This window comes from Aspergillus ambiguus, assembly GCF_047715705.1.
Source record: "Aspergillus ambiguus strain CBS 117.58 unplaced genomic scaffold BDV59scaffold_18, whole genome shotgun sequence".
NCBI classification, from domain to species: domain Eukaryota; kingdom Fungi; phylum Ascomycota; class Eurotiomycetes; order Eurotiales; family Aspergillaceae; genus Aspergillus; species Aspergillus ambiguus.
In genome coordinates, this window is record NW_027395531.1 from 46985 (window position 1) to 67633 (window position 20649).

At 57.2% G+C, this 20649-nt stretch overlaps 10 protein-coding genes across 10 annotated transcripts; 3 read left to right on the forward strand and 7 right to left on the reverse strand.

The window, feature by feature from the left end:
* Positions 1-85: 85 nt before the first annotated feature.
* Positions 86-2743, reverse strand: mrsA (putative mitochondrial carrier protein). Its single transcript, XM_073689890.1, has 8 exons — positions 2154-2743; positions 1891-1960; positions 1769-1804; positions 1526-1658; positions 1383-1475; positions 1260-1316; positions 749-1193; positions 86-694 (listed from the first exon to the last, which is right to left on the reverse strand). The coding sequence occupies exons 1-8, from the start codon at positions 2189-2191 to the stop codon at positions 646-648; spliced, it is 921 nt and encodes a 306-aa protein (XP_073547373.1). The 5' UTR covers positions 2192-2743; the 3' UTR covers positions 86-645.
* Positions 2744-5515, reverse strand: BDV59DRAFT_179300 (RING finger protein). The gene is made up of 4 exons (XM_073689891.1): positions 4907-5515; positions 4320-4848; positions 3370-4256; positions 2744-3303 (listed from the first exon to the last, which is right to left on the reverse strand). Exons 1-4 carry the CDS (start codon positions 4992-4994, stop codon positions 3275-3277), a joined length of 1533 nt encoding a protein of 510 aa, XP_073547374.1. The 5' UTR covers positions 4995-5515; the 3' UTR covers positions 2744-3274.
* BDV59DRAFT_37308 (translation initiation factor eIF2B catalytic subunit epsilon) lies at positions 5464-7979 on the reverse strand. The gene is made up of 5 exons (XM_073696280.1): positions 7785-7979; positions 7667-7723; positions 7490-7614; positions 6256-7430; positions 5464-6195 (listed from the first exon to the last, which is right to left on the reverse strand). Exons 1-5 carry the CDS (start codon positions 7863-7865, stop codon positions 5534-5536), a joined length of 2100 nt encoding a protein of 699 aa, XP_073547375.1. The 5' UTR covers positions 7866-7979; the 3' UTR covers positions 5464-5533.
* Positions 7980-9026: 1047 nt separating this feature from the next.
* Positions 9027-11911, reverse strand: skn7 (putative stress response transcription factor SrrA/Skn7). The gene is made up of 6 exons (XM_073696279.1): positions 11330-11911; positions 11162-11234; positions 10963-11106; positions 10003-10905; positions 9760-9949; positions 9027-9702 (listed from the first exon to the last, which is right to left on the reverse strand). The coding sequence occupies exons 2-6, from the start codon at positions 11231-11233 to the stop codon at positions 9206-9208; spliced, it is 1806 nt and encodes a 601-aa protein (XP_073547376.1). The 5' UTR covers position 11234; positions 11330-11911; the 3' UTR covers positions 9027-9205.
* Positions 11912-13022: 1111 nt separating this feature from the next.
* Positions 13023-13845, forward strand: BDV59DRAFT_202368 (peroxiredoxin family protein; the record flags this gene model as incomplete). Its single annotated transcript, XM_073694021.1, has 5 exons — positions 13023-13230; positions 13337-13436; positions 13500-13545; positions 13601-13766; positions 13817-13845. The coding sequence occupies 5 exons, from the start codon at positions 13023-13025 to the stop codon at positions 13843-13845; spliced, it is 549 nt and encodes a 182-aa protein (XP_073547377.1).
* BDV59DRAFT_179312 (bola protein) lies at positions 13414-14764 on the reverse strand. The gene is made up of 3 exons (XM_073689892.1): positions 14360-14764; positions 13817-14280; positions 13414-13766 (listed from the first exon to the last, which is right to left on the reverse strand). Exons 1-2 carry the CDS (start codon positions 14574-14576, stop codon positions 14108-14110), a joined length of 390 nt encoding a protein of 129 aa, XP_073547378.1. The 5' UTR covers positions 14577-14764; the 3' UTR covers positions 13414-13766; positions 13817-14107.
* Positions 14765-14922: 158 nt separating this feature from the next.
* BDV59DRAFT_202370 (Nif3-like dinuclear metal center hexameric protein) lies at positions 14923-16136 on the forward strand (the record flags this gene model as incomplete). Its single annotated transcript, XM_073694022.1, has 4 exons — positions 14923-14990; positions 15050-15093; positions 15154-15279; positions 15346-16136. 4 exons carry the CDS (start codon positions 14923-14925, stop codon positions 16134-16136), a joined length of 1029 nt encoding a protein of 342 aa, XP_073547379.1.
* Positions 16137-16222: 86 nt separating this feature from the next.
* cog6 (Golgi transport complex subunit COG6) lies at positions 16223-18680 on the reverse strand. Its single transcript, XM_073696281.1, has 2 exons — positions 18346-18680; positions 16223-18283 (listed from the first exon to the last, which is right to left on the reverse strand). The coding sequence occupies exons 1-2, from the start codon at positions 18643-18645 to the stop codon at positions 16310-16312; spliced, it is 2274 nt and encodes a 757-aa protein (XP_073547380.1). The 5' UTR covers positions 18646-18680; the 3' UTR covers positions 16223-16309.
* A 67-nt stretch (positions 18681-18747) lies between these two features.
* BDV59DRAFT_179316 (uncharacterized protein) lies at positions 18748-20264 on the forward strand. The gene has a single exon (XM_073689893.1). It carries the CDS (start codon positions 18886-18888, stop codon positions 19744-19746), a length of 861 nt encoding a protein of 286 aa, XP_073547381.1. The 5' UTR covers positions 18748-18885; the 3' UTR covers positions 19747-20264.
* On the reverse strand, positions 19794-20281 carry BDV59DRAFT_37567 (heat shock 9/12 family protein). Its single transcript, XM_073696282.1, has 3 exons — positions 20178-20281; positions 19936-20128; positions 19794-19884 (listed from the first exon to the last, which is right to left on the reverse strand). The coding sequence occupies exons 1-3, from the start codon at positions 20209-20211 to the stop codon at positions 19842-19844; spliced, it is 270 nt and encodes an 89-aa protein (XP_073547382.1). The 5' UTR covers positions 20212-20281; the 3' UTR covers positions 19794-19841.
* Positions 20282-20649: the final 368 nt, after the last annotated feature.

The following is a 20649-nucleotide window of genomic DNA, read 5'->3' on the forward strand; positions in this document are numbered from 1 at the left end:
CACGTCGTTGGTGGTGGCTTTTGGATGGGCGTCTTGGAGACCCACGAGATGGCAAATCTACACATCATGGATGTACCAGAGTGTAGGCAGGCATGCGTATATATATCGTCGAATAAGTATATTATCCCTCTATCAATACAGTCAAAGGAATCCAATCCCAAAATTGCCAACGCCAAAAAAGACCTCTCCAGACAATCCGTAGAGAGAATATAACACAATCGGGGTCTCTTCCCCCGATCCCAAAAATGCACCGTGTTCACCGACCGAGAGGATATCAAAAGCAGTCGAGCACTTGTCTCGGACCGTCGCTTGCCTTCCGAGACATAGGGCAAAGGCAGAAACGAAGACCCAGAAAGAAGTCAGGGACGCCGCCACTGAAGCCACGCCGGGGGGGCGACGGAATCCCCACTGTGCCTGGGAGTTGGTGGTTCTGCCCAGTGCGAGGTGGAGGCCGAGTGGATTTTTCCTCTAATGCCGTACATAACTGTCTATTCGTTTTTTCCCCCTCCAATTTTTGTGTCTTTTTTTTTTTTAACCCTCGGACTTGTTTTGGTTCTCCATCGCGGAAGCCTCGGTGGAAGGCAGAAAGCCATCAGTGAGTGGAATTAATGCGATCGGGCTAGTCGAAACCACCAGAAGAGAAGGTTAATCGACCTGGCGCTTGAAATACGCCTTGGCCATTTCGTAGGACGTCCTGAGATCCGTTAGTGGGAAGGGTGCTCGTCGTCTTCGCGGAGGGTATCCTCACCAGCAAATGGCCGTGCTGGGCATGGTCGAGATAATGCGGGGACGGGCGCCGCGCAGGAAGCCGCTCCAGCCGAATTGCCGCTTGATGATGGCCGCCGCATTGAACAGCCCCTTGGCCGATCGGATCTCCTCGTTCTGCGCCAGACCGCGGGTCTGCAGCAGCGTCTTGACCACGTCCAGTGGCGTGGTAATGCCTGCAGCCACCGCGCCCGCCAGACCACCGGCAATGCAGTGCGTGAAGGGGTCGTAATCCTGCGACGGGTTCATGACCTTGGAGATCGACTCGTAGGCGACAAACTGCGTCGCGGTGAAGGGGACTGTCATGCACAGGGTGGTGGGGTAGGAGACGTAGAACGCCTGGAGACCTTCGGTCTTGTAGACCGACCGCGCACACTGGAGAAGGGTCTTGTGTACGGAGCCATGAACCTGCATGCGCTGCTTGATCACTGGGGGGAGTCAGCGGGGGGAAACTATTGACCAGAAAAACGCTTTCGAGGTCGCCGAGTACTCACCATCAAACGGGTTCATCAGGGCATCACTGGCGATGGTCGCAGAAGCGCCACTCAGCGCTGGCTCGCTTGTCAGTCATCTCGAACTCCCCCACCGGGATATGGGCATAAGAGGTAATAACGTACCGGCCGCAAAGGGGTGGTGACCATCATCGACATTTCCGCCCGCGAGATCCTTCACGACCTCGTACGTCCCGAAGTAGACGGCGTGGGCGGGACCTAGCTGACATCAGTCGGCGTCTCTCACACCGACGAGGGAGGTATCTCACCAGCGCCAACAATCACACTCGACACGCCCTTCCATAGCGTCCGCCAGCCTTCAATACGGTAAATTGTGGAAAAGGCGTTGGTAAGGCCCGTGTAGAGACCACCGGTTGTGGGGTGCAAGATTTGCATGCGAGTCTAATGCCGAGGAGGATCCACCGTCAGTGAGTTGTCAGGGCCGCAGAACTCTGCGCCGTCGAAACGAGGACGGCAGAGGTGCACGGAGGAAATGGAAAATGGAGTATTACCTTTAATAAATCCACCGGATACATGACAGCGTGTTCCTTTGCGATCAGTCAGTCACCGTCCATTATCGGGGGGTCTTCTCGGCGGAGGGCGACGGTCTGGTGGTGGGCTCCGCAGAACATACCGCGATACCGGCGAAGGCACCGGCCAACATGTTCCGGCCGAGGCCATAGTTGGAGGGGAGGGCTTCATAACTAAACAGGCGTGGTGGTCAGCGGACAGTGCTGGACATGGACGAGCAATCGTGGGGATGCCGGAGCGCATTCCCCCGAGGCAGATGAAGCCGTCAAACCGGCCAACCATGCGCCCATCACCGGGGATGAGGTCCAGCGTGGTGGGCGAAGTGGCCATGGGAGAAATCTCAACGAAGGGTCGGCCAGGACATACTCGAATTCTTCCCCGGGAACCTGCTCGGGAACCGCCATGGAGCTGTCGGAGCTCTCGGACGCAGCCGTGGCCGCCAAAAAGGAGGGAAAGGGGAGAAGGGAAGAGGAAGGCGAAGCGGCGAGGGAAAAGGGAGGGAGAGCGGAGGCGTGGACGAGTCGTCAATGGCTTGTTGGGGGTGGAAGAGCTTCTTGGTGGAGGTGTGGTGAAGAAGGGTGGTGAAGCCTCGGCGACAACAAGCAGAAACCGGTTGACCCACGGGACGTCACGAATAAAAATGCAGACAACCGAGGGTGGAGAGAAGGGGAGAGGCCCGAAAAGGGGGAAAGAAGACGAAGAGAGAGAGAGTCCGGGGGAGAAGAGAAGCGTGAGGGAGAAAGGAGAGAGAAAGAGCGAGAGCGAGGAGGAAGAGAAAAAATACTGGGGATAATTTCTTGGTCGGAATGGGAGGAGATCCTCGGAGAGAGAGAACGGGTGGGTTCGAGCGCGCTGACTTTTTCCGTTTTTCCCTCTCTGGCTCGGTTTGATCGTCTCTGGACGTCGTTCGCCGGACAGACTCTGGATGATAGAAATCCCTGGAGATCCGATGTCGAGAGATCGTGGTGGTTTTGGTTCTTTGGACGCTGTATAAACCCCGGCTTAGGTAAGGCGCTGAGTCATCCTTCCGATGACGGACTTCAGCAACAATATCAGGACCGTCCACCCAGTATCCTTCGATCCTTCTATACTTCTATACTCAAGGAGGATACGCCTGGACTCCCATGGAGTGTCTACCATATCCCTAGAGGGAGAGAAGCTGTGACATCGATTTGTCCGTCCGACGACCATCCCAGTCCGAACGGCCCATGCAGCATCTGATTCCTCGGAGAAGCGGCCCAGCAGATCAATCAATCTGATAAGAAAATTCTCTTCCTCCGCAGTTCGGCACTTCGGCGGCTCCCTTTTACCTAATATCATCCATCTGCTCCCCGGAAGTCGTTGCCTACACGGAATATTGATTGAATCATATACGCTAGAATCATGCACATCATGTCGTCCACCCGGTCCGAGTAGAAAGCCGAGTAGAAGAAAACCACCAGCAATGTCGGGTCCCATCGGCCTCCCTCTATGTATCATGTCTAGATTTACCATTCCACATTGAAGGTCCACTCGCCTGGACGTAGTTAGCTCCAATCCGCCAGAACGTCAACAGCTTCCTCAGCAAAAAGACAAAACCTACCATTTTTCAAATTCTCCGCCGTGTCGCTTAGCAGAATCACCCGGCGTTTCTGACAGTAAGCCGTCTTATCCAAAATGTCCACCTTGAGGTTCGCCAGCTCCGGCACCGGCTTCTCGAACATCTCGCTCAGATTCTCCACCGCCAGCTCCAGGTCCTTCTGGTTGTCCTCGAAGATCTCCGTCAGGTTGTTCCGCGCCAGGTAGTACGCAAACGCGTACGTCCACTTCAGCGTCTGCCGGCACTGCTGCAGCGCCTGCGACGCCGTGTCCAGGAACTGCACCTCGATCCACGACAGCCCCGACTGCGACTGCAGGCTCGTCATCTTCTTCTCCGTCTTCAGGTACAGGTCCTTGTCCAGCTTGGCCGACTGCTCGTGGTTGGCGTACCGGTTGTAGTAGTGCAGGTACCGCTCCAGCGATGCCCGCGACCGCGCCTGCGCGCTGCGCGCCTCCGACCCGGACTTCTCCTCGTACCGGTTGCAGTTGTACCAGCTGGTGCCGTGCTCCGACCACAGGCCCATGCACATCCAGCAGAACTCGTGCTTGCACTTCCGGCACGTCATGTGGTTGCACCCGCCGTTCTTCTCGATCGTCGAGTGGCACCGCGGGCATTCCTTCGTGTTGGCCGAGATCCAGTTGGCCGTCTCCGAGTCGTCCTCGCATTTCTTCAGCCACATCTTCACCAGCGTGCACGGTGCCGGCTGGTGGTCGTTCAGCGTGCATCCGAAGCAAAAGAAGTGCCGACACATGCACTGCACCGTCGGCACGATCCGCCGCAGGTCGCGCTGCTTGACCGGACAGTCCACCGCGTATTCGCAGTTCGGCGCCGGGCACCACTTGAGGTTCTCCATGTCGTCGACGTAAGTTCTCGTAAGAAGCGTGTGATATCTGTAGCAATTAGCATGAGGACCCCTTTCCCCTCCCGTATATATCAAGCGGTTTGACACCTACCGATCTTTCAAATCCGGCGCCACCAGCAGACTCAGCGACTTCGAATCCACAATCATATGACAGCCTTCCCCGGGACATTCTATCCGGGCGGCCTCGCCTTCCCCGCGGATCTTCTGGGCCAGGTAGTGTCGGTAGCAGTCGACGCAGAAGCGATGGCCGCAGCGCATCGCGTAGGTCTCGAGGTCATCGCCGTCCTCGCAGCAGATATCGCACACGAACCCGGGGACCTTCTCTGTTTTTGGGGTGCCCTGGAAGTTGGTGCCGAGACCGGCCTCCTCTAACGTCTCCTCCGGGTGGTCCATGTAGGATTCGATGAGTTTCTCGCGGTTCCATCGGCCGAAGCGCAGGAGGATGGCCGCCGATTCGGGAGGGAGACTGAGGACGGACGAGACTTCGTTGATCTGCTGGTTCTGTTCGCGCTCGATATCCTCCGGGCTGAGGACTTTGAAGTCGACCTCGTAGGGTTTTCGCGATGTGGCGATGATATCTTTGTCCTTGGAGAACCCACCGTCGAAGTCATCGCCGAAATCTAGGGAGGTCTGGTCAGCAGGGCCCATCCGGAGTCTCCCCCATAAGGGAACACGCACCCTCGCCCAAGCTCTCGTCGTCACTTCCTTGATCCAAGAAGTCATCGGGGCTCGACCCCACGCTCATGAAATCCTCGTCCGACTCCATGCTGGTGGAGGCCGGAGTGACCAAATCAGGCACCTGGTTTCCCGCGGGAAGAGAACACACGGGGGAATCGGCCGGTGAGTGGGAGATGGGGGGGTCGACGGCGACGGAGGTAGACGAAGAGATCCCGGTGGCGGCTGGGGAGCGGGCGACGGGAGTCTTGGTGGCGGACTCTTGGTCTGCAATGGCCGCCTCGGCCGCCTTTCGCTTTCTCGTGAGCGGCGGCGTGGTGAAGGATGGGAGAGGACGGGACGGTAGGGAGGGAGAGAAGCGAATGAATGGGTGAAGACGAGTAGGAATGAAGGAGTGAAGGAGGAGGGAAAAGTGCAGTTGGAGTCCGCAGGAGGCGACCTGAGCTTATCGAGCCGAAAGGGAAAAAAGAGGGGCGTTCTGGGTGCAACTGCGGACGTCACGGGGAATCCCGGTGGGGAAATCCAATGAGCCTCAGCACTGCCTCTTTGGGAAGACGCCTATGGGAAGTATAGAATCGTGAAGTATAGAATCGTTCTATTTTTGTCTCCCACGCTGGAAAAGTCGCTACCCTACTCATCGTCACTCTCCTCCTCCTCTTCGCTGCTCTCCTCTTCCTCCGCGTTCGCCAGCCAGTCCACAAACTGCTGCGTCTGACTGCGGACCTTGCGCATCTCCTCGCTGTTGCTGGACCGCTCATCCGCCCACCACTGTTCGTACGCCTCTTCCTCGAGAATCTCCAGGTCGTACAGTTCCTTCGCCGCGAACAAGAGCACCGTGTCGCCCCGGTTGCGGTGCACCAGGTCCTGCTGCAGCAGAAGCAGCAGGTCCACCTGGTCGGGCTTCTTGCTGCTCTCGCGGTCGAACAACGCCCGTTCAATGATCTCCGCATACTTGCCGAAGATCTCCTTCACCACGTCGCCCGCCGCCCGGCCCGCTTCCATCAGCTGCTGCGTACGTTTCATGAACGCCGACACCACCGCCCGTCGCACTTCATGGTCCGACGCGTTGGCCGTCATGCGCAGACTGACCAGTTCCAGGTTGACCACATCGCAGGAGACGCCATCCCGCAGGCTGTCGAACACGCTCGTCGCAGCGTCCTGCACGAAATGGTCTTGATCCTCGTCATCTGACACCGACGTGCCGAAGCTGTGGGTGCCCCCGAAGTCGGACACATCCGACGACAACGTCGAGATAGACTCATTCGATAGAGAAAGGTGCGCCATGTTGTACACTGCAGATGTCCGGTTAGGTATGTAAAAACAGCGGGGGAAAGGGGGATAGGGGAAAATACCCAGTCCCGACGACGCATTGCTCGCGGTGTCGTCCTCACCCTCGTCGTCTTCATACGGCACATACTCGTACCCTTGGCCATCCTTGCCGACTACCTCCGGTTCCGTATCCGGCACGCACCCATCCTCCTCGCGGAACGCATTCGCGATACGCTTGCCTTCGCTCACCGTGATTCCATCGGCAATCTTCACCCCGTATGAGAGGAGCGCGCCGGGCGAAATCGAGCAGTCCCGGCCGACGACCACCTCATCCGCCACGATGGCCTGGCGCACCGTCGTGCCGTCACCGATCACGGCGCCATCCCACACGTAGGCGCCCTCCAGCGTGACGTGCTTCCCGATCTTGCAGTTCCGCCCGAGCACCGTGTCCTTGACGGTTGTCCGGTCGCCGATGCTGGTGCCCTGTCCGACCACGGAGCGGCGGCCGATCACGCACGACCGAGCCAGGGTGACGCCCTGTTCCTGGTAGCGATTTCCGTTGCGGAGCTCGTAGCAATGGCCCGGGAGGAGATTGGTGTCCGGGCAGAGCGGGTAGGTCCAGCGAGAGACGATGTCCTTGCTGACGGCGTCGTAGGCCTTGAGGTTGCGCACGCGGGCGGCGTAGCAGTCCCGGATGATGTGGGTGTGGATGGTCTTGCCGTTCAGCTCGTAGTCCTTGAGCACGCCGTAGAGGAACTGCTTCCGGGGCGCCTGGTAGTCGAAGCTGTCCGACCACAGGCTCAGCACGTCGGGCGTGCAGATGTCGATGTTGCAGTCGATCAGGTCCTGGCGGATGTCGAGCTCCGCGTGCGACAGCATGATCTCGGCGTCGATGTTCAGCCGCGTCGACTCCGTCGAGTGGTGGTCGATCTCTTCGTAGTGCAGGCAGCGGTCCTTGGTTGGGTCCACCACGAACACCGGCGACACCGACGACGACTTGGTGCGGTGGTTGCGCCCGGCCTCGCGGAGGATCATCGTCATGATGGCGTTCTTGTCCGCCTCGCGGCGCGCGCGGTGCGCCGTCAGCGCGCCTTCGATGGGCAGGTTGCTGATCACGTCGCCGCTCACGACGAGGAAGTCGCCCGTGATGAGGTGCTTCCCGTCCAGGTCCCGCATCACGTCACCCACGGACGTCGAGGTCGACTTCAGGAACGTCAATTGCTTGAAGGGGGACGATGAGGCCCTCCACTTCGACGCACTATATGTCCAGTCAGCCTGCGTATGCCTCCTCCACAGTCCCCACGGCCAGAAGCGTACTTGATGTATTTCTCGAGCTGGTCGGAGTGGGCGCCGCCGTAGAGGAACACCTCTTCGACGCCGGCATTGGCGAGGAATTCGAGCGTATACTCGATCAGCGGGGTGTTGGCAAGGGGCAAGAGGCACTGTGCGGCGGTGGTCAGCGTATCGACTCAACTCTATCGGCGGGGCGCCTACCCGGGGCCGGTCAAGCGTGAAGGGCTCGAATCGCGTTTCGAAGGTGTCTGCGAGGACCTAGTCATATCGAGGATCAGTATCGATGGTGCCAGGCGCACTCCAGGGGATGGGAACATACGACTGCCTGCAGCGTCTCCTCTACCTCCTCGGTGGCATTTCCCTTCTGTTTTGCGGCACCGCCGCCTTTCTTCGGGCCCATTCCTAGAAAGGCCGAGACTCAGTTCTGTGCGGAATCCGAGACAGAGGAGCGACTCACTGGAAGTCTGACGGGCGGTAGAGGAACTTGGGTGAGTCAAAAAAGCAGTCCGCTCCGGTGACCTGCGTACCCGCGCAAAAACTCCGCCGAGCAACAATCAATGCGGCGGCGGAGTCATTCCCCTCATGTCACGTGATGTGATGGGATGTCCACCATATCACGATCTCAACATTCAACAGCTCGGCTGAAGTTGGGACGTACTGGATAGGTGTTGAGACTTCCGTACAAGAATTTTATACCTTGTGATATTCCACCGGGGCTTTAACTGGTGGGCGAACGTCGACGGAAGTTGGGGATGGATTAGATCCGGTGGGGATGATATAAATCGACTATGGCACATATACAAATGCAGACAGTGTGCGGGGCAAGATATGTATTGAATATTCTATCCACTGGATAGGGTACTTTACCTCCAGGATCAGGTCCTGAGAGAGGTACTGAGGTATGTATACGACCACGTGACAGCACCGCCACAGTTCCCAGCCGCGAAGAGTCCAGAACGCGGGACAAGGCCCAGGCCCTCCTGGACTGAAGAAGAATCCCTTACAGCCTGATCCACGGTCTAGAACCCCAAGAGGCGCTTTCGTATCGCACTCCCCCATCCATGTTTATCAGATTCTTATTTTTATCTCCCCCTCACGCCGACCTGACTTGGTCTATCGCGCTGGCGTCAATGGATGATGCGTTCAATCCACTCGGTCGATGCGCCCCTCGCCGATGGCCCATGGGTGGTCTTTCGTCCGGTGGAGTGTCTCTTGGGACTGATGCACGAATCGTCAATACTACGCATGACAATACCATTATCCCGCCGCTCCACAACAGGAGTCGGGCCAGGAGACGGAGACAGGGGCACCGGAGGAAGATTCGTAGGCTCGTCCATTCTCAGAGCTCGGGAGTAATGCGTACAGGAGGGGGAAAAAAATAAAAAAAGAGAGGTGCTAGATCAGAGCAGACACAATGGAAGTCACGCAGCCGACCATTTCCACTAGGCAGAACAACACAGTCCCAGACACCCCCATCGCAGACGGATGCAATATAGTTCACCAAACAATTCAAAACGCCGGAGATGTGTTGCACACGCAAAGAACCCGCCCAAACGACCACGGTATCGTACGGTAGATACATAGCACACCATTAAGTAGAGACAAGAGAAAGGAAAAATGAAACTCGTCACCAGGCGATCGGGATGAGGTTACAGTGGGGGCGGGAAAGAAGAGAGTACAGGATGCCGCAAAGTCGTCAGAAAAGAGAATAATAAGAAGAGAAAAAAGATAGGCTGACGCCTAGCCCGTGCGTGCCTGCACCGGGTTGACCATCGGCTGCGCATACACGCGCGGCCGCTTCGCAAGATTGGGGTTTTCGGCGGCGGTGGACATCTCCGACATCTGGCGTCGAAGTTGGGGCCGCGCCGCCGGGGTCATCGCGACTGGGGGAGCCGTCGGATACTGGACGCCGTTCTGATCCACGGCGTATGCAGCTGCAGCTGGCGTGGCCGGCACATACTGTGTGGGAACCTGCTGGAGATTGGCGGGAACTGCCGACATGCCCTGGAATTGCCCGGGAGATTGCCAGTTATTCATCGAGGTCGCCGGCGACTGGCCAGGGGAGCTGTCCTCTTTGACTGACTGGGCTGCCGAACTCTGAGCCGCCATGGTAACGCCCGCAGTCGGTTGAGCCGCATCCATCCCGGAGGGGATGGACTTCATGTGAACTAGGTGTTTCTCCAACATGTCGAGGAGACTCTTGCGGGTAAACGGCTTGGGCAGAACGTCATCCATTCCTGCGTGCCAGTTAGAGGGGCGATCATCCTATCGGGAAGAAAGAACCAATGTCATACCGTGCTGGAAGTAAAGCTGGATATCATCGCTTCGGATGTTAGATGTCATCGCAATGATGGGGGTCCGGTCGAACTGGCGAATAAGATGACAAGCAGAGACACCATCCAGATTTGGCATAATGATATCCATCAAGATCAGATCGTATTTGGAGCCTTCTTGTATTTTGTTGACGGCCTCCAAGCCATCGAACTGTCACAACGTCAGTTCGAAGCACAATACTTCAATCGATCAGCAAAGCATACCGCAGTATCAATAACACAGGCGAAAGAGTAAAGAAATTTTCCACCGATCTGGCGACAGGTAGCATCATCCTCCACGAGCAAGATCCGCGGAGGGCGCACCCACCCCGGGTCGACGTTGGCGCTTCTTTTGCGGTTGTCAGGGAACTGGCGACGAGTATCGTCGACCTCCTGCTTGGGCAGCTGGTACGGGACGTTGTTCACATGGTCGCCATACATCGGGTCAATTCCGTTGGTCGCGCCCACGGGATACACCACCGGTTCGATCTCGCCATTCACCTTGGGGTACACGAGGGCCGGGTTCGCAGGGCCACCCGCAGCAGTGGGAGGCCGCACCATGCTGTTTCGCGCGGCGGGGTCCATCGGGGCCGGGGTGGATACCACAGGGGCGGTCTTCGGGGCGCCGCCCAGAGTATCGAGGCTGGTCATGTTAAACTGGATCTCCGCATTCATGTCGTTGAGGAGCTTGGACGCATGCTGTAAGGGAGACGACGGCTCGTCATCCATCGACGCCACCTGGGAAGGGCTGAGGGTCGAGCCCCCTTGACCCTGGGTGGGGAAGGGAGCGGCAGACTTGCTGTCGCGGCGCTGGCGGGCGTCGACGGACAAGAGGTAGGTCATGACCTGATGGATGACATTTTCGTGATTGAGGACGGTTTTCTGCACTCTCATCACCTCCTGCAGCATAAGCTGGTGGTCGACGGTCAATTGGGCGTAGCGATCGTGCAGCTGCTGGATCTGTTGCTGTTGCGCCAGGACCTGCTGGTTCAACAGATCAATCTGCTGGGTGGGGACGGAGTCATCGTTGTTCTGGGCCTGTTTGCGAGGGGCGGGGGCCTTGCGACGGATGTTGTCGAGGGATTCCTTGCTGTTGGCGCGAAACTCGGGGTGCTTGAATTCCCAAGCCTGGATTCGGGGGGTCAGAAGATTCAGGGGTGGCGCGATCGGGGGAGGGAGACTCACATTCTGACCGTACGGGGACTGACCATTCTCCTCGTTGTTTTGTCTCACTTTGTGGAAGTCATACTTGTTGAGTTGTCGCACGAAGCTGGCGAAATTGCTGTGTTTGAAATGTTTTGGTAGGATCGTCTTGGTGAATTTCTCGCACTGCCGGACTGGTCAGCCGAGGGGATGCGAAGGCGGGTGGCCAGGGAGTCGATACCTCTAGGACGACGAAACTGTCTCCTTCATCACCCCATCGTACGATTTCGGCATATGAGGGATCCTCCAGCATCCTGGGGCATAATGGTTAGTCTGGGGGGGGGAAGTCATGGGGGAGCTGCGGGTGCAGGACGCGATCGACGGGACGAGGGGAGGGGTAGAGACTCACTTGTAGAGCTTTCGCACCTGGAGACATGATGGTCAGTATGAGAAGAGATGGGAATAGACACGGAAGAAAGAGACGAGAGGAACAGCAGGAGAAGCGATGAATCTTTGGAGGTGGCATGGGAGAGGCGGCGAACATACAAAATCGCTGGAGTTGCCCGAGGGGGCGGTGTTGGTTGTGGTCTGGCCACCGTCCATCGTGGGCTAGATGGGTCGCGACCGATCGAACAAGCAACAAGACTCTCCCCCGTCGAAAAAGGGCGCGCGGGAGTTGGACAACGGAAGGGAAGGACGAGAGGAGGGAGGGAAAGAGGAGCGGACGGATGGGTAGAAAACCCCCTAGAAGGTTGGAATGGAACCAGAAGCTGAAGATGTTTCGAGGAAGAGGAAGAGTTCGAAATGAGAGATGAAGACAGGAAAAAAGATTAAAAAAAAAAAAAAGAAGAGGGAATTAATTACCAGGTGTCCCCCGCCTGGTGGTTTGCAGTTACAGTGGGAAAATTACACTAGTCAGCAGTGGGGACCATCAGCCACAGTTGAGAGCCAGAGGACTGAGGAGGTAAGAATATTATGCTATCGTATAGGCTATTCGATTCTAGTCAATTATTCTCTTGATATTTTATTATGATTAGTATTGATTAGTTGATTATTGAATATGATTGTATCTGTCTGATTCAGACAGGACCATCGTCTCCCTCGTCATCATCCGATCGTCCATGCAGGATGGAGGGGAAACCGCTTCATTGGAGACTCCCGGCCGTGATCATCCTCCACTGGGGGAAGCTCGTGCGGATGATGGAGTCAGTAGACATCATTGACGGAATTCCCATCGCCAGTCTTCGAGTTGTTCGATTTCTCTAGCTGTCCTGAGGAGCCCTCTCAGGAGGATCTAAAAATACTTCGATTCGGACTGGCCCTCGCAGGTTTGATGAGGATAGACACCCCAAAACGGTCCTCTCGAGGGTTGGACCCATCCTCAGTCTCCCACCCGTCATACTCCTTTCGGTGGCCACTGCAGATCAGATTGATCAGACTCGAACCGAGCGCCTTTCACTCATCCGTCCGCCGGACACTGTATATTGGACAATCCTCAGGCCTCTTCGTCAGGGATCAGTCCGGGGTCCCAGGGAGCTGGACGCCACATCCAGTCGATCGTGGGTTTGTCCGCCAGCGGTCCAGTATCCATCATTCCCGAACAGAACTCATCCGGCCGTTGGTTCGTTATATTAATTCATATTAAGTGAAGGAACCGTCCAGGATCCGACAACGGTGGATCCCCGCCCGGGCTAACCTGTCCACCGGACTGGATCAACCGGGTGTACAGTCCTCTCGGCCATGGAGGGGAGGACTTTTGGCGGTTACTTCGTCAAATACCTGATCCGAGGTGGATGTCCCATGGTTGTGACGGTCTTAGATAATCCCTGGGCAGGTACGATCCTAGTACCCTCGTAAGTCCTTGGTATAGCCATAGCACGAGAATTGAATATCATACACTATTATATTCATCATTATAATGATAATACATACTGCCTACTGTGTATGCGTACTGTGGGTGAGAGGACCGATGACGAAATATTCCTCCGACCGCCGACCAATCAGCCGACTCCACAGCTCCCTCCCAACTCCTTCCTTTGACCTCAACATCTTCTTCCCTCCCCCTCTCCCATCTCCTGTTCCTCCTCTGCAACTCATTCATAATGTTCGCCGCTCGCCGTCTGACCTCCTCCCTCCCCCGCGCCCTGTCGCAGCGCGCCCTCTTCCACAACACCGCCCCCGCCTTCGTCCAGAAGGGCGACTCCATCCCCGACCTCGATGTGCTCGTCGAGAACTCCCCCGGGAACAAGGTGAACCTCGCCAAGGAGCTCAAGGGCAAGGGCGTCATCATCGGTGTTCCCGCCGCCTTCAGTGCGTCGTTCCCAACCAGCCTTCCCCCACTCCGAGCGTCGTCCGCCTCAACTCTCCGGAAAGGGAAGTCCTGTCAACTAACACTGTTTCCCCCCATCTATTTTAGGCCCCGCTTGCTCCAGCACCCATATCCCAGGTTTCATCAGTCACCCCAAGCTGAAGGAGGCCGGTCAGGTCTTCGTGGTCGCCGTCAATGACCCCTTTGTGTGAGTACCCCGCCTGCCGTCTGCCGTCATTTGCCTCGGGGCACTGACTAACGGGTCGATTAGCACCAAGGCGTGGGCCTCTTCCCTTGACCCGGAAACCAAGAGCGGTGTATGTAGTACTATCCAATCTCTCAAACCCCCCCGACACTAACAGAATATGAAAGATCCGCTTCCTGGGCGACCCTACCGGCAAATTCTCCGAGGCTCTCGATGTGACCTTCGACAGCTCCGCTATCTTCGGAAACAACCGCAGCAAGCGCTACGCGCTCCTTGTTGAGAACGGCAAGGTGAAGGAGGCCTTTGTGGAGCCCGACAACATCGGTCTCAACGGTATGGCGCCACGCTCTATATTGATTCCAAATACAGCTAACACGGTCTAGTCTCTACTGCCGAAAAGGTGCTGGCTTAAGCCCCTCGAGTAAGCACCGTTGTCCATAGACCAAAATAGAAATGTACGGATTATTGGTTCATAGTGTCTGGTAAAAAAAAAATTCACTTCGATCACGGCTCCTAACCCGCCGACGATCGAATGGTCAACAAATGTACAGAAACTGTAAAAACTCCAACGCCGATCTGCATGGATCTAGTATGTCGATTCCCTGCAATAGGTATCAAGTCTGCCTCCACCGCTTCCCCTGTACGCAACACACAGCGACCGCCGCTTAGGTGCTTCACTGCTGCAGCGCCCGCCACTGCTCGGGCGTGTAGCATTTGGGCGTCCAGGCGTGAATGGCGGCAATCTCGGCCTTCAAGGCGGAGTTCACGAGACGATGGCGGGCAAGCATGGTCTTCTTGTCGAACTGGGGCGACACAATGATGGCCTGGAAGGCCTGTCCGCAACCACCTATCTCAATCATTCCAATTAGCACATTCTTGATCCTCTGCACTCGTCCGCTCTTCCCCGGGAAAAAAAACAATCATACCGGACAGGTCTTCAATCTCGACGTGCTCGGCCTGCAACTGGTCGATAAGCTTGCTCTTCAGCAGGTCCGGAGTAACACTGGAAGTTGCATCCGCCATGGCCGCGTTTATAGCCGCGAACGAGCGTGCGGAGATCGAAAAGGTCGACTTCGGGTGGATGGGGGAGTGGAGGAGGTATCGGCAGCTTCTGCGCAGGAGGGTAGAGGTGCGGGAGTACATCAAGTAAACAGCCGGCTCTCTTCCACGAAGAGATAGTATAGGGGTCGAGGTGAGGCAGAGGTGAACAACGGATCAGACAGGGTCGTTGTGAGTGCAGAAGTTGCGCTGCGATGCCGGACAACACTCTGAATGACGGAATTAATCATCGGTGTCGGTATTTCACGGAGATCCAATACCGCCATGCGCGTTAGTCAGCGGTGGCTGGTGTGTGGCGCCAGCTCTCTTGCTTCTTTCTACTTCCTCCGCCATCTCAACCTCAACTCTCCATCTCCCTCTCCTTCTCTCTATGAATCCTCTCTTTCGATCTTCTCCACGGCTCTTCTCCTCTTCGCGTCTCTTCTCCACCATGTCGTCCCTCCCCCCTGCTTCCTCCTCACCGTTCACGCGCGCTGTGGTGAGCTCCATGCGGAAGCTGTATGCTTCACTGTGATGAGAAACGACGGAAGATACCCGGCCACTAACACCACCTACAGCTACCCAGAGTCTCTCGCAGAGAAGAGCTTCGATAACACTGGTCGTGCGTTCTCCATATTGCCCATTGAGGCCTCCAATGAATCCTCTACTGACAGCCCCTCAGTCCTCCTCGAAGCACCCTACAACCCCTCCCAAAAACAAAACAACTCCGTCCTCCTCACCATTGACCTCACCAAGGCCGTCGCCGACGAGGCCATTGCCCGCAAAGACTCTATCGTGATCGCATATCGTACACATCTCCCTACCCGTTCCTTCCCACCACCCGTACCTCCATTCTAACACCTCACCCCACCAGACCCCATCATCTTCCGCGGCCTCAAATCCCTCACCCTCAACGACCCCCAGCAACAGTCCCTCCTGCGCCTCGCCCAGGAAGGCATCAGCGTCTACTCGCCGCACACAGCCGTTGACGCCACCCCGGGCGGCATGGCCGACTGGCTCTGCGATCTAGTGACCGGATCCATCGTGCCCCGCGCCGCCGCTCCCCGCAGTATCCCCAAGTCCTCGTCCACCCAGCACTACTCCGAGCCAGTATACCCGCAGCCGGGCCCCGTCACCGCAGCCTCTGCGTCCGCCGTCGTCCCGCACTCCCGCTCGACAATCCACCCCTCGCCGCTACCCGTCCCAGACGGCATGGACGCCGCCGGCATGGGCCGTCTCGTCACCTTCGACACGCCGCAGCCACTGACCGCCGTGGTCGACCGCATCGCCACCGGCGTCGGGCTTCCGGCCGGCATCCCCGTCGCCATCCCGCAGTCGTGCACCTCCACCGACGCCGTCACCGTCCGCTCCGTCGGCGTCTGTCCCGGCTCCGGCTCCAGCGTGCTGCTCCGCCCCCCGCCCGGCGGGCAGATCCCAGACTTGCTCTTCACCGGCGAACTAAGCCATCATGAGGCCCTGGCCGCCATCGAGCGAGGCTCGTCCGTCGTCGCCCTGTCGCATTCCAACACCGAGCGCGGCTATCTCCGCGCCGTCATGCAGCAGAAGCTGACCGACGCGCTCCGCCAAGAGTGGAGCGAGGAGTTTACCGTCGGTGTGAGTGAGCGCGATCGCGACCCGTACGGGGTTATGATCCGGCAGGCGTAGTTACAACGAGCTGTAGTTCTTATGTAAACCCTTCATTGCATGATGATAGCGTCCGTAAGGTCTATATATACACGTGACGAAAGGGAAAATGACAAGGCAATGCATGCATGTGAGGACAATCGTAAATGGAATGTAGTAAATGTAGGTCGGTGGGTGCGTGATATGGGTGTGGCCTAGCTCAGCAACACCCGAATCTCCCCCGTCGTCCGCGGGAACAGTCTCCTCAGCCCGAGCCCCTTCTCTGCGTCCTCGGCGTCGTTCTCGCCCTCGCCCTTGCCCTCACTGGCACCCTCCTCGTCGACCGCCCGATCCCCCCGCGTAACATCCACCTTGCCGTGAGCCTCGTCCGCGCCGATGATCATGCCCTCCACGAACTCGAAGTCGCGACAGAACGCCTCGACGGCTTCCTCAGTGACGCTCTTGGCGAAGGAGGCGTTCTGCACGCGCTTCAGGTTGTCCGTCGCATCCATGAGCGCCGACGGGAGGAAGTCATCCAGCTGCTGGCTGGTGGCGACCAGCGCGTCGGGCTGGAAGGCGGGGAGGTGGGTGATGTCCGCGAGGTCGCGGCGCGGCGGTTGCTGCTCTGCGTCGTTCGATCCGGACCGGGCATTTGCCGTTGCGGCTGTCGCCGGCGACGACGGGGAGAACGGCTCGAGCGCCGTCAGGAGGACCTGCAGGCCGGAGGCGTCAAGGAGGTAGCGGTGCTGGATGGCGAGCAGGTCGACGCGCAGCGAGGACAGCGCCGCAGACAGCGGAGCCAAATGGGTGGCGCTGGCGAACGGGTACGTGGTGATGACGGACCGCGTCGTCAGGTGGATGTTGGTTAGGTAGATGGCGCGCGCGGTGGGGTCGGGGAGGTCCTCTGCGGAGGATTTGGCAAGTTGGAGGAACGGATCGAGCGCGGCGCGGAGCACAGGCGTGAATCGGTTGCTGTTGTCGTCATCGTCGGCGGCGGCGGTGGTGGAGGCGTCGGCGCCGAACGAGGCTTCGTGGGTTCTCATCAACGCGGTCAGCACGTCCAGGGCGTCCTGGAGGAACTCCGGGGCCGAGAGGTCGTCGGATGGGGTGAGTGCGGCGTGGTCGCTGGATAGTGCATTGACTTGGTCGTGCATGAGGGTCTCAAAGTGACCGAGGGTGGACTTCTCCAGCGATTCGAGTAGATCCGCGAGGTTGGAGCTCGGGCCCAGGAGCTTCGAGAAGGTGCCCCGGTAGAACGAGAGAAGGTTAACGACCTTGTAGCAGGTGACTGGGTCGTCGTGGCCCTGGATGACTAGCTCGACGCGCTGGCGCAGAGAGCGCGAGACCCCGGTGAGGTCGCGGTTGACGAGGTCGCTCAGTGCTTTGTGGCCGTCGAAGGGGACCTCCTCGCCCTCGTCCAGCCGGGACCAGGGATCGCTGGTCAATCCTGCCTGGATGCCCTTGGCGAGCTCTTCGCCGTCCGCGACAAAGAGGGATTCTAGCGCCTCCCGCTCCGACACGGTGGTCGAATGCACCCAGGCAAGCATGTCGCCGATGTACCGCAGCGGGTCGTGGGCGGAGAATTCGATCGGCTTGACGTTGCGGTCTCCTCCCGCGCCGGAGACCGCATCTGTCAGGGCATAGTGGAATGCGTCGGAGAGGACGTAGTCGCGGGCTTCGGCGAAGAAATCCAGACAGCTGTGAAACAGGCTCGGCCGTTCAGCAAGCACGCGCAAAGCGCGCCGGATGGAGCTGCTGATTCGCGGGTCCTCGAGGTTCAGCGACCTGAATTCCTTCTGGATCCACTTGTAGAGCTTCTGGTAGGCGGAGTTCAGATTCCTGGAGCTCTTCTCCATCAGCTCCAGGCCCAGTCTCTGGTTCTCCCCACCAAGCAGGACTTCACAGTCGCGATGGACCTGCTTGACACGGGCGAGGAGGTCGAAGAATTTCTCATCGATAGGCTCCTCAGCTGATGTCAATATCAGCAAGTCGTCCTCGGAGATGATAAAGTGTTTGGTGAAGGCATCGAGAAGCTGCTGTTTCGTCTCGGTCTCCTTCTTCTGGTTCATCAGTGCGGAGGCTTCCTCGAGGACCGGCGTCGTGTCCTGCTTCGCAAGGACGATGTGCTTTTTCATTTCCTCGCATGTCTGATTCAGACTCGATATCACGGCTCCAATTCGTTTCAATTGCTAGTTTCCCAACAAATAGTCAGCGTGGTGCCTTGAGACCGTAAACGTTCCACTGGTCTTACCTCCGCAACCTTTCCAAAGTCTCTCACAATCTCGGCATTGGAGTCGACCACTTCCTTCTGAACATCCAAGCGCAGCTGCCGTCTCACTTCGGGCGTATTGTGAATGCCTCTAATGCTGAGCGTCTCCAGGGTGTCGCGGATATCCGAGTCAGCATAGGAGGCCGAAAGCACACTTGTCAGCCGATTAGACAAGGCATTGGACCGCTGTTGGACAGGAGGTGACAGCGGAGAGGACGCCGGGGACGAGGATCGTGTCGAGACATGACTAGAGGCAGCCCCGGGGGGGAAATAACCGGCCATGGTTGTTGCGGATGGAGAGGGACAAGGTGAGGAGGATGCCAACTTGCGGGAAGGCGGAGAAATACTGCGGCAGCCTCACTAAGCGGTGTTGTTGTCGGACCGCTTGCTCTTTACACACCTTTCGCAACTAATTACTCCCAACACCAGCCGTCGCATACGGTATTAAAGGCGCGGATTCTGATATTCGACACTACGCCATATCGGATTTCTAATTTATATTGCTACGCTTGACTGCCGTCAATGGACAGCCCCCTGGCCTCCCCCACCAAGGCCCGTCAGGCCGCCATTCAAGCCAAAGACTGGGCTTATGTGAATTCATGGCTAAGTCGCCAGTACGCTCCAAATCCGGTTCCTTCATTTGAACGAAACGACGACACTCTTCGAACCCTGCTGGCCTTGGCGGCGGCCAATGATGCCGCCGACGAGGAAGCCTCAGTACTACATCACGCCCGCCAACAAGCGGTTCAGGGGTTCAAGGCACGGCAGAGCACCGACGATGTGCAAAAGGAGGAACTCTTGGACGAGCTCGAGCTTTGCTTAGATGAGAATGGCCGGCGCAATCTCGAAGATCTCGCGGAGACAACTGCCGTGCTAGGCGCGTTGAGCGCAGAGCCGAGGGATCTTGGATCCTCCATTATCGAGCTTACGAAGGAAGAAATCAGCATCCAGGAACAGCTGTCGAAGGTTGCGGTCTTGCATAGTTATCTCGAGCGGGAGCTGGCCACATTACGGGAACAGCTAGACGACTTCAAATGCAATCCCGCATATGAGACGCCGGCTGATCTACCTGCGCTGACAGCGGAGTGGTCGAGAAGCACGAAGCTGCTGACAGCGAAAGTTGGAGAGTACCACGACCGATTGACGTCTCTGGAAAGAAACAAATCGGAAGGGCCTACGTTGGCTGAACTGAAAGGAGAAGAAAAAAGCGTCACCAGCCTAATGGAAAGCGTACAGTCGCTGGAATCTAAAATTCAGCTTTTCCATAACCTCCCTAAAGATGTGCAGGGCGCTCGACAGAAGTACAGAGAACTAGAATGGGAACTAGAGGAACTCAGGCAACGAAGAGACTCGCTGTTCGAGCATTTGGTGGAGCGAAGTTGAGATGTCTTAATCCCGTTGGATTAACTAGTTATAATACATGAGACAACACATTAAAACAATATCATCGTGAAATCATAGTCGATCATGACAGTGCTCTAATGGTCACCGAGACCGAGGGTGTTCTTGATCTTGTCGCCACTGCAAAAGAGTCAGTCCACTATCGCGTGGTATCACATCTGGAATACTGACATGGAGCCGCTTGCGCCACCATGCGCCTCGTTGTCATGCGTGCGCTGAACCTTGTCCCACGCTTCCTGGGGAGCAGACTTGCCCTCATCGGACTGGGCACCACGGGCGAAGCGATCGGTAGTATCAGTGACGGTCTCCTTGACCTTGTCCTGGGTCGACTTGGCGTTATCAGGAGTAAGCTCCTCCTTCGCCTCTGCACTACGTTAGCTTAATGCCAGGGAACGACATTCCATAGGACATACTGGTAGAGAAGTCCTTGCGGCCGGAGTCAGACATGATGATTGGGTTGATTGAGATTGTTTATGTTCAGAGATATATAAAGAAGTTGATGTTGACTCAAACCAAAGCCAGCGGAATTCATAGCCTTTTTATACCTTTGGAGCAGCAGAAGAAGCCCAATGACGTCGGCAACCCAGACCTTGATAGAGGCCAACTACGCCATACATGACGGCGATGGTATGACTACGGATCGATGACGTTGATTCCCGTCCATCCCAGAGGTTCAAGGGATTGATCTCACCAGTGATATAACGGCATTCATCGGCTGGTGGACTTTGCCCCCATGTTGACGTACCGCACAAGATCCCTGGAAACGAGGGATTCGATGGCATTGCCTAATCGGGAAGTTATGGGTTATGACGTCGTGATGACCATCACACTAGCCCTTTCTGAATTAGCGGGAAAACAGATAATGAGTCGGATCATTTTTCTTCC

Excerpts from the sequence above, each read along its gene's own strand:
- BDV59DRAFT_37567 (XM_073696282.1), bottom strand. The coding sequence starts at position 20,211 with ATGTCTGACTCCGGCCGCAAGGACTTCTCTACCA. Across the intron at positions 20,129-20,177 it reads CCGCAAGGACTTCTCTACCA|AGGCGAAGGAGGAGCTTACT; the intron begins GTATGTCCTATG and ends AACGTAGTGCAG. Across the intron at positions 19,885-19,935 it reads GGTGGCGCAAGCGGCTCCAT|TGGCGACAAGATCAAGAACA; the intron begins GTCAGTATTCCA and ends ACTCTTTTGCAG.
- BDV59DRAFT_179316 (XM_073689893.1), top strand. The coding sequence starts at position 18,886 with ATGGACAGCCCCCTGGCCTCCCCCACCAAGGCCCGTCAGGCCGCCATT.
- mrsA (XM_073689890.1), bottom strand. The coding sequence starts at position 2,191 with ATGGCGGTTCCCGAGCAGGTTCCCGGGGAAGAATTCGA. Across the intron at positions 1,659-1,768 it reads ATCCGGTGGATTTATTAAAG|ACTCGCATGCAAATCTTGCA; the intron begins GTAATACTCCAT and ends CCTCGGCATTAG. Across the intron at positions 1,476-1,525 it reads GAGTGTGATTGTTGGCGCTG|GTCCCGCCCACGCCGTCTAC; the intron begins GTGAGATACCTC and ends GATGTCAGCTAG.
- cog6 (XM_073696281.1), bottom strand. The coding sequence starts at position 18,645 with ATGGCCGGTTATTTCCCCCCCGGGGCTGCCTCTAGTCATGTCTCGACA. Across the intron at positions 18,284-18,345 it reads ACTTTGGAAAGGTTGCGGAG|CAATTGAAACGAATTGGAGC; the intron begins GTAAGACCAGTG and ends TTGGGAAACTAG.
- BDV59DRAFT_37308 (XM_073696280.1), bottom strand. The coding sequence starts at position 7,865 with ATGGGCCCGAAGAAAGGCGGCGGTGCCGCAAAACAGAAGGGAAATGCC. Across the intron at positions 7,724-7,784 it reads AGGAGACGCTGCAGGCAGTC|GTCCTCGCAGACACCTTCGA; the intron begins GTATGTTCCCAT and ends CGATATGACTAG. Across the intron at positions 6,196-6,255 it reads CAATGCGTCGTCGGGACTGG|TGTACAACATGGCGCACCTT; the intron begins GTATTTTCCCCT and ends GGACATCTGCAG.
- BDV59DRAFT_179300 (XM_073689891.1), bottom strand. The coding sequence starts at position 4,994 with ATGGAGTCGGACGAGGATTTCATGAGCGTGGGGTCGAGCCCCGATGAC. Across the intron at positions 4,849-4,906 it reads CGACGAGAGCTTGGGCGAGG|ATTTCGGCGATGACTTCGAC; the intron begins GTGCGTGTTCCC and ends AGACCTCCCTAG. Across the intron at positions 4,257-4,319 it reads GCGCCGGATTTGAAAGATCG|ATATCACACGCTTCTTACGA; the intron begins GTAGGTGTCAAA and ends TAATTGCTACAG.
- skn7 (XM_073696279.1), bottom strand. The coding sequence starts at position 11,233 with ATGCTGGAGGATCCCTCATATGCCGAAATCGTACGATGGGGTGATGAA. Across the intron at positions 9,950-10,002 it reads CCTGTGTTATTGATACTGCG|TTCGATGGCTTGGAGGCCGT; the intron begins GTATGCTTTGCT and ends ACGTTGTGACAG. Across the intron at positions 9,703-9,759 it reads CCAGCTTTACTTCCAGCACG|GAATGGATGACGTTCTGCCC; the intron begins GTATGACATTGG and ends ACTGGCACGCAG.
- BDV59DRAFT_179312 (XM_073689892.1), bottom strand. The coding sequence starts at position 14,576 with ATGTACTCCCGCACCTCTACCCTCCTGCGCAGAAGCTGCCGATACCTC. Across the intron at positions 14,281-14,359 it reads CGAGATTGAAGACCTGTCCG|GTGGTTGCGGACAGGCCTTC; the intron begins GTATGATTGTTT and ends TGATTGAGATAG.